The sequence below is a fragment of the Cebidichthys violaceus genome, unplaced genomic scaffold (assembly GCF_023349555.1).
Source record: "Cebidichthys violaceus isolate CVI_PGR_0920_01 unplaced genomic scaffold, fCebVio1.0.p SCAF_5, whole genome shotgun sequence".
Lineage (NCBI taxonomy): Eukaryota > Metazoa > Chordata > Actinopteri > Perciformes > Stichaeidae > Cebidichthys > Cebidichthys violaceus.
The window spans coordinates 5,653,034-5,670,827 of record NW_027176705.1 but is presented as its reverse complement, the minus strand read 5'-3'; the positions used below and the strand labels follow the sequence as shown (position 1 = coordinate 5,670,827).

Sequence of the window (17,794 nt, the reverse complement as noted above, 5' to 3'; positions counted from 1 at the left end):
GCAGTACAGATTGGGCAGGATGTAGGGATCAGGAAGCGGGTGACACGTGTTGTAGTATCTGTGTAGTGTGATTGAGTTGATAAATGATATGATAACGTGATATCGGATCTGTGCATAGACTCCATACCCGTCCAGCATTTTAGGCTGTATTGGAGGCATTTGCAGACACTGGTATTGGTATCGGAACAGCTCTAATTGTACAACAAAAAATACAGCGTGTGACGTGATGTACAATACAATATATGATATAGCTTTCAGACATGACTGAATCCATCAGCTGGTGAGAAACATACAGAGACGGAGTGACAGAATGAGAGATCAACTCCGACACAGAGTGCACATAAGAAAGAATCAAAAGAAAGAGTGAGAAAGTGGGCGAGTGTGTGTGCGTTTGTGTGCATGTGTGTTTAAGTGCGTGTGAGAGAGTTTAAGTGTGTGTCTTCCAAATCCCCCGTTGATCATCTTGACACATGTCTGAGCATTTCTGTCACTTTAATGTCACTGTGGAAATTCTGCAGATTAGTACAACATCCGTCATGGTGCCCGGCCGATCCAAGTCAACAGAAGGCATGCAATATTAAACGCTCATATTCCCCACAGCCTTTTATGCTCCAATATTACAGAGGCAGAAGAAAGGGCCTGAATATTCACTCAGAGAGATGACATGGACAGGTTTGGAAGAAAAGTGCACACAGACACATGTGCACACGCACAGATGATCACGCAAAAGGACTCTGCATAGCACACACACCTTTACACAGTAGTCTTTCACAGAAGCGTAGCTCAAGTAGAGATTAATTTACATAAAACATACACAGAAATATATCCATATTGGTTATTTCCAGTGCATCTCTCGAACACAAAAGAACTGCTGTACGTACGAGCATGAGAAGAAAAGAAACAGATTTGGAGGACAGGAAGACATGAGACAGTAAAAAAATGGAGAAAAGAGAGGGATGAAGCATGAAAAACAGAGTCAAACAGGAATGAATTAAATACTTAAATAGTGAGGCAAAACAGAGTGAGGGGGAGTAGAGACAACGGCTGAGTGAAATGAAGCGAAAGACAAACAGAGAGAGAAAGAGAGCTGATTAGAGATGCATGCTGAGGGAATGTCATTGTTCTAGTCGATTTGAGACATTATTTAAACTGAGACCCGAGAGAGAAAGACAGAGTATGAGAGAGAGAGAGAGAGAGAGAGAGAGAGATCGACAAAGAAAAGGGGATGGAGGTGGGACAGGGACCTAGAGAGAGGAAACAGAAAAGTGGTGAATAAAAAGAGAAATAGAGGCTGAGAAAGAGAAAGAGAGAGGGGCAGAAAGATATTTTTTTTGTCTGCCGGATAGGGTGAACCCGACAATGTTTAATTATTTTGTGTCTCTCTCTGTGTGTGTGTGTGTGTGTGTGTGTGTGTGTGTGTGTGTGTGTGTGTGTCTCTGTGTGTGTGTGTGTGTGTGTGTGTGTGTGTGTGTGTGTGTGTGTGTGTGTGTGTGTGTGTGTGTGTGTGTGGGAGCGCCTTCTATACAACTTTTATTTTAGCCTGGAGTTCATATAAGACAAAAACTATTAAATGCAAGGGTGTGCGTAGGAGGGTGTTTGTTATTTGAGAGTATGCAAGACAAGCAATTGAACAGCTGCTGGTTGACAGCTGTACTTCTTTACTGATGTCCTGTCGCCTCTGTCTGAAACATACACACACTCACACGCACGCACATACGCCTGGGCGCACACACACACACACACACACACACACACACACACACACACACACACACACACACACACACACACACACACTCACTAATAGAGAGACGCGGGTGTATGAATGATACATAAGTAGTGAATAATGCAGGCTGTCCTGTGCTACGGTGAGGTGGAGCAGTCACACTGAACTTTTCACTGCTGACCGACTAGAGGTTTCTTTGGGGTGATGCCTACTATTACCTGGCAAGTTGTATTAGCTTTGTTGCAAGCAAAGGCCTGCTCCTGAGGTGATGGTTAACATCAAACTAGACTGAAATCAAATTATAAGCCAACATCCTGCAGCACACCGGAGTGTGAATACTCGCTTTGGGATAATACTTTTGGTTTAACTCGTGGTGCCACAATATTAAAGAGGTAACTGTGACCAGAAACAAACACAATCTAGTGTGAAAGATGCTTTTGAATTCCAAATAATTAACCCAATCATGATATCTTAGCCCAAGTGTAAACCATTATGCACTAACAGCTGGTTTACTTTAATTCACACAGACACTCAATCCAAGGCCTTTTGTTTCTCCAACTATATAATTTTGTGAACACAAAAACAAACCACATTTAAATGTCTTAATCAGCATTCAGACAGCTCAGTTACAGTCTTTCTAGGTTTAACTGAATCTGTTCTTCACCACAAAGCAAGTCAATGTAAAAGCAAGTGAAGACTATTAGACTAGATTAGAGTTTTAGAATAGAGAAGTGACCCATTGTAAATTTAATCGGAAATGTCTGAGACACCACATATTCAGTTATCATAAATCACACAACCCTTACAGCAGTCCTGTGCCAACAAGGCTGATGTAAGCTGTCAGTTATTTACAACGTTAACAGCATAAAGTGTATTGCCTGATTTAGCAGTCTGACTGCACTGATAGCTGTCCAAAATGTCAGGTTCAAAGCAGAACCGCCTGGCACTGCAGGTAAACAGCATGTGTCCAAAAGCATGCCAGTTCATGGCACTTAATCAACTTCTCAGAAAATTTGAAAAAAAATTAAATAATTTAAAAAAAAGATTAAAAAAAAGAAGGAAAATAATATTTTACAAGGAAGGAGTTCTAATAAATGGGTTTGTGTGTTTATAATTTATTAGAAAAGTCCCTTTTATGTCGTCAATAAGGAAACTGCTTAATTAAGACCATGAGGAATCTCTCCCCAGGGGGACTCCTCTGTGCTCAGTGTTTGTGTGAGTGTTTATATGCTTGAAAATTAAATAAAAAGACTGAATATCTGGATCTAATACTAATATTGATAATTGGGAATAAAAATACCCAGAGAAAGCAAACCACTGTAATACATTTATGTTTAAAAAGGTGGAACTTCTGTGTGTTACCATGACCCACTATATAAAACACTAGCAAAGGGTGTGTGAGGTCCAACACCACACTTACAAATGAGGTACATATTACAAATTGTTTTACAAGCCTTTGTGTGTACTCACATGGTTTCCTTCCGTGTGGCTCTCAGGCAGACACAGACAGCGGTAGGGCGTCACACTGGTATCACAGTGGTCTGCATGGCTGTGACACTCACATCTGGCCAGATGACAGAGACAAGGAGAGAAAGATGATACTGAGAGGTCCACCAAAACTGCATTTTACATATTTGATTAAAAAAAAATTCTGATCACAATGAAAATACAAAAACTAAAGTAGCAACAAAATGGTAAGTATAGCCCCATCCCCCCCGTCCCCCTCGTCCCCCCCGTCCCCCCATCAAAACGGTTGTCACCTCCTCCATGGAACTGCTGCAGTGCCATTAAGAAGTTCCCATTCAACATTTATAAATGCCATCCTGAGAATTATCAGAGCAACATAACAGGTAGCCCCGTCTCTCTCACTCTCTCTCTCGCACACACACACATTCCTACATTAGCAACAGTGGACTATAATGATTAATTCAAACAAAAAGAAATTATCTTACCGCTGACCTTTTTATTACTAACTTCATGATTTTTTTTCATATTTTAAAATTCTACTTCCTTCTTCGTAGCCCTTCATTTCAATACTGTGTGAAGCTTGAAACTAGATACAACATCCACTAAAGTTGAGCCTTTATATTTGTTTTGTAAAAGGCTAGTAAAAAATAAGGCTGGTGTCCTCAGTATGTAGCATGTTAAAGGAACAGTGTGTAGCATTTAGGGCGGTCTATTGGCAGAAATGGAATATAATATTAATAACTTCATATATTTAGTGTTAAATCACCTGAAAATAAGAATGATTGTGTTTTCACTGCACCTCTAAAAAGCCCTCCTATAGTCTGAAAGGCTGGCTGGGCCTGTAATCCATTCACACTGTGGAGGAATGTGAAAAAAGCATGATTTAAGTCATGATCAATAGTGGACCTCCAAAAACTCTCCTGTTGGCTCGCCACTGATGGTGAATGTGCCACAACGCAAAGGTCCAGTGTTGGATAGGACAGACAGACACAGACACGCACACACAGTCATTTAATTATTCATTCAGATATTCAGTTGCTTTTTTCCTTTCATTCTTCCCACTGTATATCCTTACACCTCTTGTTCTCGTCATACCACTTTCTGTTACAAATTGGCTAGATTGAATAAAATCTGAAGCATGTAAGAAATAAAGTATTTTGTGCAGTAGTTCTTATATGTGGTAGCATAGAAGTCCTTCATGGCCAGCTGAGGCACCAGTAGCATTTTCACCCTTTACTCCCTTCTGAAATGCTGTCATACCCTATTGTAAATATTTTGATTATATAATTGTGTTAAAATATCTAAATGTATTTCACATGATGTCTTGTAAATAATAAATACATAGAACATGTTGGTATATATATATATATGTGTATATATATATATATATATATATATATATATATATATATATATATATATATATATATATATATATATATATATATATATATATATATATATATATATATATGTATATGTATATGTATACGTATACGTATACGTATATATATATATGAAACAGCCTTGTAGCCGAGATATGCCACACTAATATTTTAATATTTCTTTATCAACATCATTATGACTACAATGTACTCACATTGCACATATGAAGACTAATTCCCTAATAGACTGACTCTGCATTCCCAGTGCGAGTACAAAGTCATGAAAAACTACTAACGCTCGATCGATCGATAAACTGGCTGGTCCGATAATAACTATAATGGTATCGGCGTGTATGTTGGTTTTTAAGTAAAAAAAATAAAATAAAAAAAGTTAGTAATGATTTTCAAACAGTTTTGTTTACGTCATGCGTTTATCTATAAAAAAATTATAGGAATCACAAAAAAACCACAATGGTTAAACTCTTAGGTTTTATAGCCCGACCATTATTAAAAAGTTCTGAAAAAGAATATTCTGAATGACATTTCTGCGCCACAATATCATGCAGCAATTTAATATGAGAGGGACTTTGTTCTAACATGTAGGACAAACGATGCTCATGAGAGCAGACAAAGACACACATACTCAGGTTATGAGTGCGCTCTCTCTCTTGCCAACACGATTGTTTACATGCATTAAAAAGAATGAAAAGAGAAGAGATAGAGAGATGGAAGAAGAATGAAAGAGAGGGGGGAGACGGGGAGGCAGGACGAATACACAGATGAGATTTCAGCAGCTCTAAATCTCTGTTTCTCCTACTTCACTGTAACAAGCTACTAATTAAAACAGCTTAGAGGGAGGGGGAGGGAGAGAAAGAGTTAGAGATGATTGCCTCCTGCATAATCCTGTAATTACCAGTCATAAAAAACAGTCACTCTGTCAGTCTAATGAAGAGATGTGTTCACAATTACTCTCCGAAAGCTCTGCTGAGACTTAACAGTCTGTGTGAAAATATCTTTCTCGATGTCGAACTGTGCTCAGACATTTTTAAGAAATCAACATTGAAAAGATCTTCAAGTGTTTCAACTGATTAAGCCATTGAAATAAACCATTGACAAGTGACAGGAGTGACTGTTAGAGATTATTTTATGCCTGTATTTGACGGTGACAGTGGAGAGAGACAGAAATATGGGTAAAGAGAGCAGGGCAATGACAGCAAACGATCGGGCCAGCCGGGAACCGAACTTTTGATCCGTCCCAGGAGTGAATGTTAACTAACAAAACCGGAATCGTGCTTCATAGGGTGGTTCTTCTACATTAATGAGTATAATTGTAAACACTTAAAAGAAAAATGTCATTGTTAAGCCAGAATATCAGTTTATAAAAATTCAATAAATCCAAGCCTGTATTATGAGATATTAAAGCAATATTTAGCTAAATTTGAAGCATGAGGATTCAAATTTCTACTTCTTTGTGTGTAATTCAAGTTCTTCAAAACACACCACAGAGTTACACATCAATTAAATTAAATAATTTACTATGGATGCAATTCAAACACCATCAACAACTTTCAAAAACAGATGAGATCCTCATAGAGGGATCTCGAGATAAATATGTGGAACTCCTCACCTGCCACTGATGGTGATCTCATTGATGGCATAGTATCTGTGTCTCTGGCTCACCCCGGTCGCTGTGGTGTGGGACTGTCCACTCAGGTGTATCCTGACCTGGGTGGCATGTACCATCTTCTGCAGGGCAGGTGTGTTGTAGAAGTCATTATAGCCTGGCCTGAGGTTTGGCTCGGGGGTCAGCAGGCTGAATGTGATGTTACCTCCTGAGAAGGGAACATCGCTGGGACACAAGAAACATAAACACACATTAAACATTAACTTAGTCTAGGTTTGTGTCTAGGTCACAACTATTCTAAAAAAACAAATCAATGGATCAGAATCAAGTCATTTACGTTATATGTATAAGAAAAAAACTATGAACTGATACACCACTGCCGGATTTTTTAAAATTCCCAGATATCGAATTTGGTATCGGCCTTAATTCCAGTATCAGCTTGTAAATAGTGTACAGAAAAGAATACAGCAAACACAAGTGCTATGGCAAAGACAACAACAACTATTATTATGTTTTGACCTCTACAGGCATTTTTCTTTACTTTCTCTCTCCTGCAGCAGCCTCCTTTTCTTTGACTTCAGGCAATACTGTAAGACTTATTCAGGCTACTTCTCTTGTGTATGTATGTATCTGTGTGTGTTTTTTGGACTGCCTTTTGCCATACAATAATCCTAGAGTACACAATATCACACATATTGTTTTATACATAATGTAAGGCTGTTGGCGCTGCATCCTTTGTGTCTGTTTTTAGCATCTTTGTCTGTATTTGAAGTGTTTATGTTTTGATAAGGTGAAAAAACTTGCTTTGAACACACTTCATGGCAGCTTACCACCTTTGCAAACCAGTTTCCTGTAGAAACCATCCAGTTTAAAGCATTACACTCACTGAACGCCAAACAAAATCACGTAAACAAGATCACAAAGGTACAGTGGTTGAATTCAGCAATTTTTTTTCAAATGAAATGTAAATTAACAGCAATTTCACAGCTGTAATTGTTGAATTTACTATACCACCAATCCAGGAACCCATTGTCTATCAGTCTGACGAGGGGCTATATTTCTGGGGTTCTGGTGAAACCAGCAGATACAGTAATTTTAAACCAGTAAAAGCCTGATTAACTGTCAGACGATAGCTGGTGGGTTCCCAGGTTGCATTTCGGCCAAACAGGGACTGTTAACCTGCATTCAAGACTACTCAAACATGATTAGTCAATACCACTCAAACTACAAAACGGAAACACTTCAGATAAAAGAACCTTGTCCAGTTGCCTACAGATTCTATGTGTGAATGCAGAATCAGTTTATAGAAATCACTATCCCACTGCACGACACACATACTTGTTTTACTGTGAAAACTATAGCTCAGGAAAAACGAGACTCCACCACTGAAATGAGAGCAACTTTAATGTTAGCCATTGATCAACTTGTATTTTAAATTCCCTTTGTTCCAGCTCTCACTTGCCTTTTTTTGCTTTGGGCAATGCAGTTCATTTCACAAAAAAATACCAGTTTACCTGTTTATCTGTACATGTAGACAAGAAGCAAATGGATCATTAACAGCTTTCCTGGCGCAGGACTGTAATTGACTGGTATGAAAACACCTAAAATGACTGAGGCGTGCTTAAATTTATCTTGCCAGACACTCGAGCGGCCTCAGAGGAGGCAATGTCTCTGGCGTAATTAAATAAAACTAGCGAGAAAAAAAACATAAATCAAGATCAAAGACAAGCTCTTTTTGATAAAATTACCAACCACTAATGTCACAGAGTGTGTTATCATGTTGCCAATGTGAGGCTCAATTGCTCTCCTGCCAATTTAGCTAACACAGTATGTGATATCACTTGTCAGTCAAGTGAAAAATTAAGCAATGACTTCATGATCTGTGATCTACTCATACCTGTTCTATCTAGTGCCAACAAGGCCTTGATACAAGCAGCTATGCCAAGATTTAGTGTGTGAGATTGTGTGTGTATGTGAAGACTATGTTCCGAGGCCCGTTCTCCATCAAGTGCCAATGAAAGCCTGCTAGCGGTCATGTGCCAAGGCAGCGCTGTAGGTGGGTAGCTTTATAAACCTAGTCACTGTGAGAGTGCCAGAGCGTGTGTGTGTGTGTGTGCGTTAACTGTATATGTGTGTTTTGGGTATGCGTGTGATTTCTGTTGATTTCTTTTGACTTTTGTGCATGTTAGTACATGCACCAACACACACACAAATGTGTGCGTGCATAAGTGTGTTAAATGTGTTTGTGTGTGTGCATATACTTCTTTATTTAGTCTTGCCAGTAATTTCTGTGTAATCTCCTCTGCCTTAAAGAGGCCATGACCACCCAACAGCATACAGCGAGAACATGTGGCTCTGCTATGGGGAGAACACCCAAATCAGAATAGCAGACTGTTTGAGGAGTTTATTTTCAGTTTATTTTTATTGAGTAATAAATATTTGCCCTACCTGATTTCCACTGGATGTGCTGTTGTTCAGTTGATGTCCAGTCAAAAAGGAAAACTTTTCATAAACCTATTTTAGGCTTATATTATATTATATTATATTATTAGGGTTTTCAAAGCTAGTTTATGAGTTTAAGATTCAGGTGAATATTGTCGCAACCACAAAGGGTCCATCACCTTGTACAAGCCCAAGCAGTTTTTTCACCATGGCTACAAGTAGAGAGAACCCAAAAACGTATTTTGTGCAGTATAACACATTTCCAATGTCATAAATCATAAAAAGTCCTAAAAAGAACCAATGTTCATCGAACTCTTCTTCGATGAATCATCTTTGCGATGAGGAGCGCAGAATTAAATGCATTTTTACAGTATCTGGTTACATAAAACGATTTGTTTGGGGATATATTTAAAATGAGTCATGTATACAATTTTTTTTTAATTAAATATCACAATTTTAAGCTTAGTTTTGGTTGCTTTTGGTAGCGTTCTTCACATATGATGTGTTCAAGAGCCTTCGGAAAGATGAAAATCTGACGATCACAGACATTTTTACAGCTTCTGGCTATGACAAGCGATGTAGTTTTGGCGACGATTCAAAGAAAAGAACGGCGGATTTGAGGTTCAGAGGGTTAAAGTGTCAAATTTTGTGTCTTCTTTTTTTTTGGGACACACAGATAATCATCTTAATTGAGTGTGTTCATATGAGTGTGTTAGCATATCAGTAAATAAAAAAAGCATTTTGGGCTTTTTAAATTATTTTCTTTAGATTGTGTAAACCGTAAACTAAAAAATATGTACAGTAAACAATATTTGTTTGTCTTTTAACAGTAAGGCCAATAATACTGACTTTTTTCAACCCCACTCAGCCACTCACACATGGTACCTTACCTGGGCAGCTGCAGACAGTTGACGGAGTCTGGTCTCAGTAAAGGCCCGTTGTTTTGCATTTCAAACACACTGCAGTTTGTGGCCATATATTGCCAGTCCAACCAGGGCTGTTCTGTAGAGGTGCCACTCTCAAGCTCTGTGAGGTCAAGCGTTCGTCTTTGGAACAGAACTGACTCAGGCAGGAGCCCACCAAACTGTAGTATAACATAGAATATCTAGAGGAGAGGGGGGTATATGTTAGATTTGCAATTTCCATGGTGGAGTACAGTTTTTGTTGATACTGTGTCAGACATATTTATTCATCTCTATTGTAATTTTCAAGGTCATAGTAAGAATGTGTTTTGCATCACATTATATAAAGACATGTTGCTAATTTGTAACGATATGGACAAAACACTACAACATATTGGTCAGTTACTGACTATTGATATGAATCACATTTTGAAGGCAGGTCTTGTGCAGTCTCACAAATGGTAAAAATTACATTTTTCTCATAAGTCATTAATTGTGTTTCTGTATGGACGACCTAAAATTATAATTAAGGGTTTTAATTGAAAACAGACAGCCCTCACACAACGAATAGACACATATTTACACAAACAGACACACAAGTAGTTTCCTACAACACATAAACCCTGCGCGTGTCTGTGTGGGTATGTGTGTTAAGTGTTATCTGCCCCACTACAGTGTGGGCTGGGACACTGGGTTACACAGCAGGGAGCGCATTAAGCCACCACCACTGCGCAACACCCCCCCCCCCCCCCCCCAGCACACACACTAACACACACAACCAGGACTTCAGAAAGTGTCTTTTATCTGGGGACTTGAGTTGAGCTACCACGTCCTGATAGCTCCCAAAATCCTGCCCACACTCACATACACACTTCAGAGAGAAGAGGGACGAGTCTTTTGGCCCAGTGTCGACAACGCCCAAATCCAGCAATATCTCTCACTCCCTCTGCCCTCCTGTCTGTCACACTGCAGTGCTTAGAAAGAGGATGAAACCACTGTTCACTGCACATGCAGGTGCAAGCAGATAGATGCTGTACAGCGTTCCAACTGTACACTCCACAACAAAGGACTTTAGTTGACTGTCCAACCCAAAGTAATGAACACTGAATGAGCAGTTAGGGAGCTGATACACCATTTAGATACAATGATCTAGAATAACCCACATTTTTGCTGATGCGACTGGGTCAAAACATGTGATCCAACATTGGCCCAAAACCTGGACTACAATTTCTCGTGGATCTCATGACATAAAAAGAATGAAATTAATTGTAGATATTGAATGCAACTTCTAGCCCGCTAAATCATACATTCTGTACCAACCTTAAAGAAAAATTCTGTTTCATATATTATATAAAATTAATTTCCGTCTGTCCAGTAGATATGTACAGTTAACTGAACTTAAAGACCAGTTATTATTTTGTAATTGTCACTTACATTGCCCATCTATCCATCTATCTGTCAGTATTGTTGAAAAACAACAATGTGTGTTTGTGTTTGGTTGCATGTGTGTGGATGTGTTACCTGGTATTGTCCATTCGCCAAATCCACGGTAATAGTGACTCCTTCATCCAGTTCCTGTGTGGTCATGATCTTGGAAAGCCATGCGGTGCCCATGTCCTGATCATTGATGTAACTTAGTGGATGGGCATTAAGGTTGAGTCTTAAGACTCTGTCATTGGTGGTGTCATCAACACCATTGGGAATGCAGTATCTGTTAATGGAAAAAGTATCTCAACTGTATATTAGTGTTCCAAAGGGTCTTTTGCAACAGTAACACTGAGGAGTGAAACTTAAGAGACATTAAGAAATAACAAAAGGCAGACTCATCAACATACAAAAAAATGTACACTACGGAAATGTTTAAATATATAGTTCACTTTTATATATACATTAGTTATGATACTGTACCTCTCAAGTAAAGGGTGTACTTTGGGGTGACTGGGAGGACAGCGACACTCTGACTGGGCATGGAGATCAGGCAGAACCCCTGAGTACACCTCCACTATTTCCCTGTTAAAACAAGAAACAGCAGATTATATCTAATCAGGATAATGACAATAATACAACACTGAAGCAAAATATAATCATATGCATAATAAACTGGGACAAGGAAGGCACCAGGCACCAAAAATCTAATACATTCAAAACATTTGAAGCATCAAAAGAAAAAGAAAAAAACGAAAAGGATTCCCAAAATATGGGGTATGGACTCCTAATACAAATTCAACTGTGCAGTGATCAAGAGGATGCACAACAATGACAGTGACCAAACATGGCTTTTTTTATAATGTACATATTGAGATACAATCTCAAGACCTGTTGACAGGCCTTTGACTAAACATTTAGTGCAAACTGGAAAATCAAAGGAACAATTTGAAAACTCAATCTTTAATTTTGTCCTAACCCAATCTTGATGAGTAACTTGTAAGCTCCAAGTCCTTACTGTGTGAGTACATCACCAGTAAGCATAACACTAATTGCCTTGTATTGAATTCTCAGGAAAATCCTCTGGAAGCAGTATGGATCTTAAGATGCAACGATTAGCCTTCCACTTCCTTCCTCTTACCATCTTTCCCTTTATCACTCTATACAGCTCGTCTTTCCGTGCTGCTTTAATCTATACAGTACCTCTGTCTATTTCTCCTCATTTCTATCCCTTCTGCCCTTTATTTAATCTGTCCATAGCTACCATTTTCCCCCCTTTTCCTTTGTCAATCATGGTTCCCTTCCTTATCTTCTAACCTTTTCTTTCATTATACTATTCTTTGGCCCTTCTTTGATTCATTCCCCTTTCTCTCCCCATAGCTGCTCATTACCTGTCTCACCGACTTACTCTATCCAACTCACCTGTTGGTCAGAGTGGCAGGATAAAATCTAAAGTCCTGCATCCGTCCAATGAACTGATTAGACCCTGTAGAGATGAAGAGAGAGGAGAAAAGAACATAAAGAGGGTGTTAATGGGTTTGTGCTGAAGGCAGTGAGTGAGAGGATTTCACAGTGTTTAGTAGATTATCTTATCAGTTTCTTGATAGCAGCTAAGTGCGGCTGCCCACAGCTGCTTATAATGGGCAAGTTCATGATACATAGACAAACAGGATCGGCCACAGTCTACATTTGCTTCCACTAGAGAGCAGAAGGGCTTACAAGGACAAATTCATTAGCTTGGTTTGAGACCGGGGCCAAACCAGGTCTGTCTAGGGATAAGTTAGATAGAAAGATAAACCCAAAGTGTGTTTCCTCGCTCCTTCTTTTAACTGTTTCTTTTCTGTAGTCCTTTATCCAAAACCTATGTCTGTTCCGGACTTTTTATAACCTGTTTTGTAGACACTGGACAAGTTGGTACATTCAGGAAGATTTAAGTCCAAATAACTATTATTTTCATTATTGATTAATCTGCCAAATATGCTGTTGATTCACTGACAGAAAATGGAAAGAAATGCCCATCACACATTTCCAGAGCCCTAAATGATGTCTTCAAAGAAGGAAAAAAGTAGTAGGGAAATTATGAAAATTTCCATATTTGAGAGACTGGAACATGTAAATTTGGGGCATTTTTCTTGAAGAATCAAAACTGTTGCAGGGGTCTACTAAATCAATAGATATATAAGATGGTTTAATAAGTGACAACATATTTTAGCAGGAAAACAGAAGGCGAGAACCCTAGATAAGCTGTCCGGCTGATGTTGAGAAGAAAGGATCTGCAAAAAGGTAAATGCAAATATGTTGGACAAGAGATGAAACATGCATAAAATATGCCAAGATACCAAAGTCTCAAGCAAACATAAACTGGAACATCTCAAACATATGGGTACAATGTCCAGACACACATGTGGATACTGGACTGCACACAAGAAACACCATCAAACGCCTAAATGAACACAGGCAAGCCCCCAACTCATCTCCACACATAACCATATATACGTGACAATGTTGGACAGAACATAAGATGTGGATTCTGGCCCAAAGAGAGCCGGAGTCTTTTAGTGTCCAACAAACTTCTATCTAGTTTGACAACAACTCTTAGAAGACGGATAACGTCTCTTAGCATCGACAGAACCCCTGCCATGTCTAGCTTTTTATGTGAAGTTGTGTGTGTGTGTGTGTGTGTGTGTGTGTGTGTGTGTGTGTGTTAGAGGCTTTACTGTGTGTTTTCCAAAAAAGCATCCTCACTTTAGAGAAAGGAAGTAGATGATTGTGTTTGCATGAGTGTGTGTATTTGCATTTGAGAGAGGCTTTGCCATGTTTGGCCCAACTACAGTGTGAGCGTGTGTGTGTGTGTGTGTGTGTGTTGGAGGGGTGTATGTGTGTGTAAAACAGAGAGAGAGTGTTATGGGATGTAAGTGTGTTCTACAGTGTGTGGTTGTGCAGCCTTAGGCTTTGGCTCAGGATTTCTTTAGCGTGTGGAAATGGGATTATGCCTTCCTCTGAAAAGCACTCTCCCTATTGTTACTGGGATGATGCAAGGTATAAGCCTTAATTCTCTCTTCTCTGTGCAGGTCTCTGTCTTCTCTCTCTATGTTTCAGTTTCTGTCATCCGTCGCTCTCAGTTTCCTCCTCTGTGTTTTTGTGTTGTTAGAACTGATGACAGTTAATACAGGCTACAAGGAGTTGTGTGAGCTTTGTGTCTGTTTTTTTCTCTCTGTCCTTCACTGGTGTGGTGTTCATCGTGGCATGAGCAACAGCTAATTACAGAATGGAAAACATAGAATTGCTATTGCCGAAAAAATACAGAGCACAAATAATCAAAAACTCTCCGATCAGTTCTCTGACCGATCATGTTATCTGTTGACATTTAAAGCTCTGCTCTTGACAACTTCTCACTGTACTTATCAGAAACACAGTTTTCAGTAAGCAGGGTCCCCTCAAATCACAGACATTGCTGTTAATCAATACATCTGATCAGCATTCGCATAATCAATCCACTGATCAGAATTCCAGACACAGGCCCCAGGTTCAACAACCACACAAACACACACACTCTCTCTCTAACCCTCAAGCCAATCACTTGCATTGATCACAACCTCCGATGTGATCTTCAGATGCTACCTGCCGTGAACTAGGGATCAATGCCTGATAAACGAAAAGAAAAACACTCGTTTATCACTCTGGAGATGAACGGATATCATTTTTCTCTCAATTTCTCCCCTATTGACTGTGAGACGGCTCCCAGGCACCACCAATCAATCACAGATGTGTAGTTGAAGGGGGATAAAGGCTGGGAGGAGGGAAAAGGTGGAGTAGTCATTGACACCATATTTAGATATACAGAGAAGATACACTAAGAGGTAATTTTTCTCCACATGGAGGGAAAAAAGAGACCAAAGTCCCTCTTAAGGAGGAGGGTTGTATGAAAACAAATGTCCTCCCCTGCTATTTGAGTTTTCTGCTGCATCTTAAATGAATATATCACTAAATTATTTTTATACTGGTTTATAATTCTGCTATGTTTGGGAGATATGTTAAAGCAATGCCGTTGAGGTATATCTAGCAACTTGATCTATTGCATCTCTCAAACAATGTAACTTGTCACATGAAAAAAAAAACAAAAAAAACTGGCATCTTTACCGTTGGAGCTGAGTCCCATCCACATTGCACCATCCTCGCTGATATCGGAGAGCCTGGCGGTCAGAGGTTGTGTGTCAAATGGTGTCCCATCCTCCTCAAGCCCATCCAGGAATAGACTCACACGTCTGTCGTGGACCTGAAAATCAGTCAGAGTGAGACCTAAGTTTGTACTGACCAGCTTCACTGTATGTATTTTCAGCTTAATGCAAGGAACAGTCTACTATTTCTGTGGGAGCAAATCAAAAAGTGTCATCATATTGTAAATATTACACCATGTCAACCAATCAAACTTCAAAACAAACAACAATAACCAACACATCACATTGTTTCTCCTTTCAGAGTAGCACGAACATTTGATTAGGATGAGGAAGTCCCGAGAAGTCACGGAGTGCGTTTTTTGTTTTTTTCAGAAAAAAACTTTTGTTGATTTTGTCCAATAGCATCTATGTAAACTGTACACCAGGTTTTCAAGTGCAGATATGATCAATTCATAAATACAGAAATTGAGAATCTCCAAGTACCACAGTGGAAGGCCTAGCAGCAGGTTACTGCTGTAAAACACACCGTCTCAGAGAGAGTGGCAGCTGCTCAAAGTGTGCATATGTGCATCTATCTACAAAAGAGTATGCACACTCCATCGGTGTGTTTTTGCATATCTATGCATGTGTGACCATGTGTGTGTGAATTATACATACAGCTAATCTTCCAGCTCATTTCCCCAGTAGCAGAAAGAGCCTCAGGCTAAACTGCCTCAGTCGCAAATTAGCTTTCTGTTTGACCAAAAATCTCCTCTCCACTCCTTTCCCGATCGGCTGCATGAATATTAAAAACTGCACGGCAGACAACATCGTCAAAGCAGGAGCAGCTCCCTTTCACATCAAACCCAGGCAAAAAGAAAGATACTTCCATAAGAGGGGCTTCTCCCTCCTAAAAAAAAACTTTCATGTACCCTGTCCTACTCTCTCCCTTTACCTCATCTCTAAATCCTGCGTTTGGGAAACACACTGTGGAAGCACTGATAAACGTGACTCTCCCTGTCTTACTAGAGTCCTCCTCTCCTTCTTCATCTTTCTCGTCTCTCTTCTGCTCTGGTCCTTCTTGCTTTGTCCTTTCTCCTGCTCGCGAGGTCATTTGATTCCTTCACTTTTTTTTTTCTGTTTTTGACTTCCCTCACTTCGTTTTCATTTGCTCCCTCTCTCTCCATATTTTTCATAACCATCTTTACTTTCTCTTCCCTCTCAGTCAACGACTTCCCCCGCTCATCTCCCTCGCTGTCTCTTTCCCTCATGTTTATCTTGCCCTGTCGCTCTCACTGTTGTCAGCTCTTTAGGGAAGTTGAAAAGGTGTGAGGAGGGAAATAAGTCCAAGTCAAAAAACGCCTTTAGGGGATGAAGGCAGGCCCAGACAAGTGTCTGCCTCTCAGAGGATAGTTAAGACGCCCAGACAGACACTTTCATGATGGCTGATTGAAGACTAGCAAGCGCATGAGAGCAGAAGAGAGAGCGCAGGAGAGAATCTGAGTGAAAAAAAGGAAAGAGAAAAAAAAAAAAAAGAGACAGGAGGGAGAAAAAGAAAAGTCAGAGAGCGGGTGTAAGAGAGGGAGCTAGAAGAAGGGCCCTCTTTAGAATCTCTAAGCCGGAGCTGTGTGGCTCTTGGGGAGATGTGAGGCAGTTGTCAGGCCTGATGTAAATGAACCCTGAAGCGCTTCATCCTCCTTAGCCGCCACGCGCCCTTTTGAAACACAGCCAACTCCCCTTTGTTAGCTTTCACAAACACTTTCCCTCTGTTTTTCCCTTTCCCCGTCTATCTGTATTTTTACCTCCTCCTTTCCTTTACCTCTTTGTCTATTTTAGCTAGTTTAACTTCAGAGATCTTGAGAACGGAGGGGGAAAAAGAGAAAAAGAGTTAAAGAAATCCTTTAGTGTTGATAACTAGTCTCATTTGGACTGTGTCCACGAAGTCCAGAGGAAAGAAAATGACTACTTTAAACTATACCTATCCTCCTCACTTCATACAGAGCATATGTATTTTGTGAGGGCTTTTAACTAAAGCACTTAACAGTACAGGAGAGTGAGCTGTACCCAGCATGCCATTCAGCAGGGTAACAGTTAATAGCGGTACAAAATCTCAAGACCTCGCACACGACACTGCACTACCCGCCAATTGTGAAGTCGATCCATGAATGGTTGCCAGAAATTGAAGGACAGACAAACATATACTGTATACTAAACAGAGCACCCATAACACATAAGCTTAAGTCAAATGTTCCTTCAACAATTGTGATCACCACACCAACAAATAACTGGGATGCAACTTTTTCCACAATCATGCAAACCTAAGCGACAGGACATCCGTTTGATACACACCAGTTGTTTCTGTCATTTTGCTCTTCCTTCCTGCAAATTCAGACTCTCTGTCACATAAGATTGAAGCTGAAAATGGAAGGAGAGATGGGTTCAGCAGGGTTCAATCCTGGGCCAGTCTGGATCTTGAATCTGACCCCTGCACCACCTGTGCTCCCTGCCAATATTCATGTCTCCATTAGTACCAGGCCTGGTTGCACGCCGTTTGCTCCTGCAACATTCTTGCAAAGCTACGACTCTAACTAAAGGCACTATTCCTATTTTTTACATGCAATTGTTCCACATAACATAGTATTTTAGCTACAGTTTTCTTGTGACTT

General features: G+C 39.8%; 1 protein-coding gene across 1 annotated transcript in view; it reads right to left on the bottom strand.

The window, feature by feature from the left end:
• Window positions 1–17,794, bottom strand: part of ush2a (Usher syndrome 2A (autosomal recessive, mild)) — a 195,904-nt gene that overhangs the window by 163,882 nt on the left and 14,228 nt on the right. The window contains exons 5-11 of the mRNA XM_068730789.1: window positions 15,112–15,247; window positions 12,394–12,457; window positions 11,455–11,556; window positions 11,068–11,257; window positions 9,535–9,749; window positions 6,206–6,427; window positions 3,197–3,290 (exon numbers count right to left, since the gene is read on the bottom strand). Coding sequence (XP_068586890.1) covers window positions 3,197–3,290; window positions 6,206–6,427; window positions 9,535–9,749; window positions 11,068–11,257; window positions 11,455–11,556; window positions 12,394–12,457; window positions 15,112–15,247 — 1,023 coding nt within the window. The remainder of the gene's footprint in view (window positions 1–3,196; window positions 3,291–6,205; window positions 6,428–9,534; window positions 9,750–11,067; window positions 11,258–11,454; window positions 11,557–12,393; window positions 12,458–15,111; window positions 15,248–17,794) is intronic.